Source organism: Physeter macrocephalus, chromosome 5 (genome assembly GCF_002837175.3).
Source record: "Physeter macrocephalus isolate SW-GA chromosome 5, ASM283717v5, whole genome shotgun sequence".
In the NCBI taxonomy this organism is placed as follows: Eukaryota; Metazoa; Chordata; class Mammalia; order Artiodactyla; family Physeteridae; genus Physeter; species Physeter macrocephalus.
The window spans coordinates 69,476,316-69,486,431 of NC_041218.1; the positions used below are offsets into that span (position 1 = coordinate 69,476,316).

General features: G+C 37.1%; 1 protein-coding gene across 6 annotated transcripts in view; it reads right to left on the reverse strand.

Moving 5' to 3' along the window:
* DGKB (diacylglycerol kinase beta) overlaps positions 1 to 10,116 on the reverse strand; it is a 654,153-nt gene that overhangs the window by 397,902 nt on the left and 246,135 nt on the right. For all 6 annotated transcript variants that reach the window (XM_024129270.1, XM_024129254.1, XM_024129247.1 and 3 more), the window contains one exon: positions 8,414 to 8,574. In XM_024129270.1, coding sequence (XP_023985038.1) covers positions 8,414 to 8,574 — 161 coding nt within the window. The remainder of the gene's footprint in view (positions 1 to 8,413; positions 8,575 to 10,116) is intronic.

A 10,116-nucleotide genomic window follows, 5' to 3' on the forward strand; every position in this document is an offset into this window, starting at 1 on the left:
TGAATTTATTTGCTAATTTTGATGTTTGCAACTGTTGTATTTATATACACATATGTATGCTCTTTTTTGGGGTTGTGTTTGAGGTATTGATACTGAGTTTGCCAGCTATGTAAAAAGAATGGGGAAACATTCCATCTTAATCTATATTCTGGAACAATTTTTAAAATATAAGAATTATTTGTTCTATGAAAGATCATTTGAAATGACAGCAGTTTTAATAGTTCTTTTATTACATTTTTACCTCTTCCTCTTTGGCTATGTGCTTAGAGAAATGGTTCTCAAGGTATTACCATGGATAGGAAATACTGGGATCACCTGGGAGCTTGTGAGAACTGCAAATTCTTGGACCCCAGTTCAGACCTACTGAAAGCCTGGGTTTGAGGATCATCAGTCTGCATTTTAACAAGCCCTGCAGGTGATTCTGATACATGCTTAAGTTTGAGAACTACTGCCTTAGATTTCCTACCCTTTCCTCTTCAGCATATTTCAGCTTTCTTCATTTGGACAGACAATACTCAAATTTCTTCCGCCTGATAAAGTTTACTAGCACAGATGCACAGGATATACTCATAATTATTTAAATATTTTCCATAGCTGTGGTTATATTTTCAAATTTATTATGCTCTGTGTTTCTTTCTGTTTTAAAAACAAAATTCTTGGAGAGCCAAGTCAGCAAGATGGGGGAAGAGGCGTTTTCAGCCATCACCCCACCCCACCCCACCCCCTCCTAAACGAACATAGATTTTGACAACCACTAAGGAATAGATAGTAATACCTTTGTTGGGAGTCAGGGAGTCCAGCGGAGAAATTCCGGCACACCACTTGAGCAAAAAAATCCGAGATCAGACCCATTGAAGGCGGTAAGAACACTTTTCCTTTTACCTGCATGGCCTCTCCCCCAGAGTGGCACAGCTCAGCGCCAAGAGAGGCTCCACTAAGCCCGAAATTACCCCCGGGGGTGGGGAAAGTGGGAGCGTTGGGAGTGAGTGTTCAGCTTCCCACGCCTCCAGGACGCTGCCCCAAAGGCCACTTCTTTCTTGCCTCACCAGGAATAGCGAGGGTCTCAGCACAGCTGGGGTGTTGGGAGAGGCTGGGAGCAGGTAGGCGAGAGGAAGACTCAGAGCCACAAGGGCTTGGACCTCAACAAGGGGCGCTGGAGCCTACAGACCAATGCACGGACTCCTTCAGGAGGCTGGCCCACAAGCTGTTCTGGAAGCCTCAACTGATGACTTCAGCCTCTAGCCCACCTGGCGCCTCCCACGCTTTGCGTGCCTCAGCCCTCCACGCCTCCTGGCTGACGCGCCATGCGTGCCCTATGCGTGTGTGCCGCGTGGGAGGCCAAGCCCCTGCGGACTGCTGGCTCAGCTCGGCGGGATTGTCCGAAGTTCCCCAGATTTGCGCATTTCAGGGCTCTGCCCTAAGGAAAGTCCACAGAAGACTCTTAGCACCCACCCTGGCTTTGGGGGATGGAGAGAAAGCAAACAATGTTAAGAATGCCTCCCCACACCTTCCCAAAGAGGGAATAAGAGGTGCGGAGTGGGTGCATCTATAGAAAAAGTCTGGCAGAGCCTCAGAATCCTTAGCTGCGCTGACAAGGTGTTTCTATGCCCAGGCCGGTCAGTAAAGACTGGAAAAGGTGACTGCTTTGTAAAATGCATACTATGGATCTTGAAGCAGCCCTGTAACCCGGCCTCAGTCCTTGTTAGCAGTGGTCCCAGTGGTCCTGTCTCCTCAGGGACCCAGAGGGAGACATGCCCATCTGCGTCCTTCCTATTGTCCACTGTGGATACTGAAGCAGTTCCAGCCCCTCTCAGCTACTACATCGGCAGCGTTTCCACATTTTGAGGTTTACACTTACCAACAGTCATTTGTGTTGTTCCCAACACTGTTTAGGCCTGTTTTAGTCTTTATTATATCATTTAATTACCTATTATATAAATGGAAAATATGATTACAAAAATAAAGTATTTTATATGAAAACAAAGATGTTTTGGGAAGATCTGATATAAATGCAATTCTAAAACTGCTATCGAATTATGTATTCTTTGTTATAAAATCATATGTAAGAAAAATCATTATAAAAGATTTTTTAAACTATTGTAAAAATCTAGAAGGATTTTATACTGATTGCTTCACAAGTATCTTTTGAATTTTTGTTCCACTTAAAAGAAACTAAAAATGGAAATCACAGATGGTTTATTATGGAATGTGATTTATACAAGCAAACTTTGTAGAACCCCAGTCGATGATGCACATTCAAAGAAAGGACATGAGCTGGACCTATAAGAAAAAATGCGTCAATTCAATTATATTTATAGGTTTTAGGTTAAATGAAATATCCAAAGCTATATGTATCTTTTTTATGACACTTGTCTTACCTTTTAATTAATGTCTAACTATTACCTCTGGTAGACGAACTCCTGCTGTACATAAATTGGACTTCATTTCCTGATTATATTAATTGAATCATTCAGTGGCCTCTCTTAAAAGACAGACACCACACCTTGGCTTCTAAGTCTTCAAGACATGGCAGCAGCCACTTCTGCTACTGCCTTTTTTGTCATTCATTCCCACCTTCTATCTTTATGTTCCAGGCACACTGACCTTATAGGTCTTTGAACACAACGGGCCTTTTCTCTCCTCGAGCCTTTCACTTACAGTTATACCTGCTTGGTATGCCCTTTCCATCTCTTTGGTGTCCACCTGACTTATGTGTATTCCATAGATCCTCTCTTAAATGTATCTTCTTCATATAGGCCTTCCTTGACCATGAGACCTAAAGTTGTTGTTCCTTATTCTAGCTCATGGCAACTTTTGTTTTCTTTCACAGTATACATCATAAATTTCGAAAAAACTTGTATTTGTGCATTTGTTTTTCAATTCTTTTTCTACTATTAAACTCCAAGTTCTAATAATGAGGTGATCTCTTTTATTCACTTCTATAACTCCAGGGCCTGACCAAAAAGAAAGGTACTTAGTTTTTTGGTTTATTAAGCAAATGAATGAAGAATCAACAGTGAGGATAAAACTAATGGCATGTATGAATTTGATGGTGATGCAATGGGTGAACAATTTTCTAACTGTGATTTTTGAGATTATCTATAGTTATTAAAGTGCAAAATCAGAAGGAAAGGTAGAACATAGCAGTTTTTCTTATTAATTTCTATAATCTATATTTCTAACATCCAGCTGTTAAGTCTCTCATGAGAATTCTCTCTCACCTCACAATAATATGTTTAGTGATTATATAGACTTTTTCTCTCTTGTTCACTACCAACCCTCAAACGGTATCTGGCACATAGAAGGTAATAAATAAATGTGCTTTTATTTAAGGATCACCACTGTAGATGAATACCTATTCTCAGATTTAATTCTGATTTCAGAATTATTTCCAACTGTTCTGGCTAAAAGTGAAAGGCATTACAAAAAGAAATTAGCAGAAACTGGCTAGTTATTCACCAATTTCCCTTCTCTTCTTGGGCAGACAGAATTCCTTTCCCAGCTTCCTTACAATTAGGTGCAGCTAATTGATTCAGATATGGCCAATGGGTTACAAGCTGAACATCTTACATGCCTGGTCTATTAAAAACAAACAAACAAACAAACAAACAAACAAGAAAACACAAATGCCAATACTTCAGCCTCTTTTGTTGCCCAACTGTTGAAAAGAGAGGGCTCTGTGTATCAAGAAGAGGGTGGAGCCACAAGATGGAAGGACCCTGGATCAATGACTGACCAAGTGGAGCAGAGCCTCTCCTCAAAAGCAACCCCTGCTGTCCTAACATGTGAGGGAAGAACTAATTTTTAGTTGTTGTCACACCACTAATATTTTGAGGTTTGCCTCACAGGTTCTCTAAAAATTTGAAGTAAGGTTTTATGCACACTGTAAATCACTTACAGTCAGTATATAAAAGGCAATCATTGAAATAATGAAAACAACACTGACAGTAGAGTCAAGTTTTGAGACCACCTTGTAACTAGGAGGTAGGAGGGCTCCTAGAGATAATTTCAAGTACAAATTATGTGCCATCTTAAGCGTTCTCATGCTGGTGATAGCAAAAAGTTGAAATGTCCCCCTTATTCTTTCAATGCTCCAGTTCCACTGTTTCTTATATATTCAGGACTATATAAGCTTGAGGTACACAATTCATTTCTTTTTGTTGTTTGCTGGATTCACTCACTGGGGCAGAGGAATATAAGTTGCTAAATAGAAGGTGGCCTGGCTGAGTGACAGCCAAAGCTTGAACTCTCTATAAGGTCTACTGGTCTGATTGTGACCCTGAGTGTTGATCCTCCGTCTTGCTGGGACAGAAGCAAATATTTCAGGGAAGGATGCTCTCTCTCTCTTCACACCTCTCCTTCCCATGTCAAACTCAGCGAAAGAGGCTCCAAGTCAAATGGAACAGGACCCTTCTAAAGAAACGCAATCAAAATCTACCTTGTTTAGTTCTGTTCTAGCTTAAAATCATAAATGAATGCTATTACATATTCTTGAATTAGGTCCTAAACCTTGCATTTCAAATTTAGTACTTCACTATATCTAGCAATTGCCTATCTAATATAGAGTTCTAACAAAATTTTCTCCCCCTAGGAAGGTAGTATTTGAACACTTATCAACTAAGCACCATTATTTCTCCAATGAGATTTGGGGCCACATCTATACTGAGTTTCAATATGTGTCTCTCTGCTTCTCCACGAATTCTTCCTCTATTCATTCATTGCACTATTTTATTATAATTATCCAACTCATTTGTAACATGTCTTATTTGGTAAAACAGTTCTCTGTTTCTTTTTATTAAAATTGACTGAGCTACTTTGTTATATATATATTTTGGAAGAAGTTTTTCAAATTTGTCATAAAATCCAGCTCTAATTTTGATTACTTACAGGTTAAAGGTATACATTAATTTGCATATTACAAATTATTAAGCTATCCCATCTAAGAATAGAAAATGTCTCTATTTATTCTGATCTTTTATGTCTTTGTAGAGAGTTTTAATGTTTCTGTTTTTAGGTCTTGTATATTCTTTATTAATTTCTGGATAGTTCTAATTTTGGGGTTGCTGTTTTTGTAAATGTATAGATTATTGCTTATATAATGGAATAATATTGCATATTTAAGTTGATTTTATATTTAGTAACTTTGCTACACTTCCTTATTTAGTCCTAATATATTTTCAGTTGGGATATTCTGTTTTGTCTTTATGGGGGGGATTTTTGGTCTTTTTTCACTCTATATTATTTATTTGCAATTCTCTTTACAATATTTTTATAAAATCAATTTTGCAGTAGATTTGATTAATTACTTTCAAAAATCCAGGTTTTGGTTTCACTAACATACTCAATTTTTTTCGCTCTTGTTATTCTTTGCTGTATGTCCTGTCTTATTTCTATTACAGCTTTCCTTTTCTTCATGTGTTAGCTTTTCCAACATCTTGAGTTTTGTAATTAATATTGGTTTGTTGATATCAGGTTTCTCAACCTCAGCCCTATTGACATTTTGAGCTATGTAATTCTTTCTTGTGTGTTTGGGGGGCTATTCTATGAACTGGGAGTGTTTATCAGCATCCCTATCCTCTACCCACTAGCTTCCAGTAGGAATCCTCTCTTAGCCATGGCTATCAAATGTGTGTCCAAACACTGCCAAATGTCTCCTGTGATGGAAAGGAAATAACTTCTGTTGAGGACCCCTGAAAATTGATCACAGGCATATAAAAAACTGAGAAATATTTACTCAAGAAAAACTACTGAACCTAAGAGAAGAACACTGGCAATCTGTGATGTTTCAACCTTGAGCTGCTACCTTACCCTCTACCTCCATCAGTACTATAGATCTACCAGGGTGGGGCAAGTTATGAAAGCAAGCAACTTTACTGTCGGGGGAGCTAATATGACTTGGAGTGGAAGCTGGAAAAACTCCATGACGCAGAGTTATCCAAAATAATAGTAATCTCAGTGGCAAACGTAGAAGCTTGCCTCAGTTTGCGAAAATGATTAAGGCAAGCAACTAACCAGCCAACTAGCCAGATATTCAAGGAGATCTTGAGAATGAGACAGCCATAATGGGCCTTAAGAAGTTGTCATATATTCCTGGCTGTCTGAAAGGCTATATGCATGTGCAAGGTCGCACATATGTTCAGGAAAGTCCAAAGAGGGCCAGAGTTATTTATACATCTTTAGCTAAGTGAGAGGCCTTCTACATGAGCAGAAAAGACAAAAAGGCCAGCAGATATTAAAAGTTGAATCAGATTAATAATTGCCTGCAGTTTGTATGTGTTCCCCAGTGAACATACAGATTCAGTAGCAAAAGGATGAACTGTCTCCTTGTGTTGAGCACAAACTCAACACAACAGGTGTTTAAGCACAAACTTTGGTCAATCATGCTGACACAGGAATGATCCCTAGAAGCCAGGATTAATATAAAAGCAAGAAGAAAAAACAAAAACAAAAATACTGAGGCATCAGTATATCCACACACTACAGGGGAGAAAGGCTCCTTATAATTAGTGGAGGGAAATCCCTAAGCAAACACAGGAACAAGCATAACACCTATGGGAGAATGCAAATCCACAGTTGCTACAATATATTATATAAAATCTCGTTTCCAACAAAAAATTAGCAAATGTGCAGAGGAATGGGAAAGTGTTTCACATACTTTGGAAAAAGCAAACAATGTCTCTGATGGACTCTAGATGGTGGACTTAGCAGACAAAGACTTCAAAACAGCTATTATAAATTGATCAAAAAAACTAATGTAAACTATGCTTAAATAATAAAGGAAAGTATAAGAACAATGACTATTCAAATAGAAAAGATCAATTAAAGACCTAGAAATGTAAAAAAGAACCAAATAGAAATTCTTGAGTCAAAAAGTACAGTAACCAAAATAAAAAATTAACTATAGGGACTCAAGACAGTGGCATTATTCATAATATCCAAAGACCAGAAGCAATTTAAATGTACATCAACCCGTGAAGAGATAAACAATATATGATATAGCCACACAATGGGATACTTACTAATCAGCAATAAAAGGAATACAGTATTCATGTAGTTCATATAAGTGAACCTCAAAACATTATGTGAAGTGAAAGAAGCTAGATGCAAAAGACAATATATTGTATTATTTCTTTTATATGAACTATCCATAAAAGGTAAATCTTAGAGGTAGAAAGATTAGTGCTTTGCTTGGAACGGGGGGAAGGACCAGAATTGACTAGAAGTGGGCATGAGGGTTCTTGTCTTGGTGATGAAAACGCTCTAATATGGGATATATTTATTAAATCATTAAAAGGTTTACTTAAAATGAGTGAATTAGGTTGTGCGTAAGTTATTTGCCAATAAAGCTGTAAAAATATTGTTATTCATATCAAATATAAATAGAATTTTAATGGATCAAATACATTACATTTTTCTTGCAAATAATAATAATCATTATCATAGTATTAGTAAAGATTGTATATTTAGCCTTCATTATGCATCATTATATGAGGCTCTTTAAATGTAAAATCACATTATTTACAACTATGAGAGAAAATAATAACTACCATGATACAGGTAAATGAATACACACTAAGAAGAAAAAAAATTGCTAAAGGTAGCTTGACTCCTAAGTTCGTGGACTCAACCAATGCTTTTTATAGTTTGCTAGTTGTCTCTGTGTGTGTATGTGTGCACATTCACATGCATAAGAGAGAAATGAGACATGATGTAAGATTAATATTGGGCAAATATGTTCAATGGAATGTAATGCTATAGATAATATATTTTAAGACTTCATAATTACGGGGTAATATATATAAATACAAGTAAAATTACTGTTAAAATTATTAATTTCTTAGGGATTGAAATTTCAATAACTCTTCAAACTGCCAAATGATATTTTAATTTCGGTCTCAAATTTTTCAAGAAAGTAAGTGAAAAATTAACCTTTTGACTTATTAACCACTTGAGAATACTAGCAGCATTTTTCTTAGACTTTACACTAAACCATAAATTTTAAAATAATGTCTATAAATAAAAACCTAATAGGCTATGATATTATAATGTAGATTTCAAAATAAAAAATATGATGCATTGTTTTCACATTTTTAGTAATGTGAAACTGTAGCTTATACTCTAAAACTTATAACTACCTTATAAACCATTCTAAGCTTCATTTTATTAACACAAATGGTCAAGCCAATTACATAAAATATAGTTTCTTTCCTTTGTTTAACACATGAAAAATTCATCGCTGATTCTCTGACTTTAAATAAATTCATAAGCTTTACTATTACCCATTAGAAGAGGTGTTTTGCTGACACAAAGATAAAATAAATTATTTATAACCAGTAAATCTTCATAGTATAAGAGTTTACATCAGTGATTATCCAGAACTGGTAAAAAAAGAATGGTTAGTGGAAAATCTTACCACGCCAATGGAAAAGTAATTATTGATGATACTGTAAGGCACTGGGTCTCCCTTCTCATCTTTGTCATTAGGTATGACTTCAAACTTCCACCTGTCCAACATGATTTCTGTGCTGTTTTCAATGTCTTTTAAGATTTTCATCAGATTCTCACCTTCATAACCTAATGAAAAAAAATTATCTTGAGAAAAAAATATAACCAAATAACAAAAGCTATAATTATATATGTTTAAGCATGTGAATATGTGTGTATCATTCTAAAGCTAAATAATGCATTTTTTTTTTTTTTTTTTTTTTGGTGGTATGCGGGCCTCCCTCTGCTGTGGCCTCTCCCATCGCGGAGCGCAGGCTCCGGACGCGCAGGCCCAGCGGCCACGGCCCACGGGCCCAGCCGCTCCGCGGCATGTGGGATCCTCCCAGACCGGGACGCGAACCCGGTTCCCCTGCATCAGCAGGCGGACGCGCAACCACTGTGCCACCAGGGAAGCCCTAAATAATGCATTTTAAAGCAAATTCTAACACATGTTGAAGAATTAACTATAATCTTATTATACTCATACCAATATTTTATCTTTAGCTTTAATTTGTAACTCATATTTCGCTCCTGTGGGACAAATTCTCAGTAGAGCCAACTGCCAAATGAACATCTCCAATGCAGACCCCTCACAAAACTTTTTATCAATGTATTTATTCAAAGTGGAATTAATGATGTGCTTTGGTATCATCCTCCTGTGAACTCTCCCTCCGAAAAGACAGTTGACTTTCCCCTGACCCAGTTGCTATAGTAAAAAGCTTGGATGCCATGTTAGACTTGTCCCTTGCTTCTACTCCCTCTGCAGGCTGTATATTTGATAACACTTTTTTCCAGAAGCCACCCTCCCAAAATAATGGATTCTGTACAGTACCACAGCACACAGTTCTCAAAACTAGCCCTACCGTAGAACTAGCATGGTGCACTATAGTTATTTTCATTTTTCTCCCAAGTTCCTTTTACCAGGTGTGCCCTACAGTAAATGTCCAACAAATCCATTTTTAAATAAATCTACTATAGATAGTCACCATGGCCAGAAAAGAAACTTGTTGCTTAATATTATACTTTCTCTTAAATGTACCTTTAGGTATCTAACATTATAGTTAATTAGGGCTGTAGCCTAATCCTGGCTGTGTTATTTACTTCAGTGTCTGCTTTCAACATTCTAAACAGTTTCTTCCTCTGTAAAAACTTAGGTTTGGTGTGAGAATTAAATGAGAAAAAAAATGAGAATATGTATAAAAGGTCTTAATATATAAGGCAAAAGAATAGAAAGTTGTCAACAATATAATAATACTGACGATGACATTAGAATTTGAAATGTTATACTAAGTTAAATAATCTTTCTAACTCTATACACATTCTTACAATGATATTTTGAGTAGCAACAATATTTTCATAGATTTTTTTTCTGTGTCCAACTTCATTCTATATTTTAATAATTTATTTGTTGAACAAGAAAATGCCAGAGGCTATGAGTCCTCGTTAGACGTGTTAGCACACATAACTCTGGAAAAACCGACTGGATTAAAAGAAAAGGGAGGGCTTCCCTGGTGGCGCAGTGGTTGAGAGTCCGCCTGCCGGTGCGGGTGACACGGGTTTGTGCCCCAGTCTGGGAAGATTCCACATGCCATGGAGTGGCTGGGCCCGTAAGCCATGACCGCTGAGCCTGCG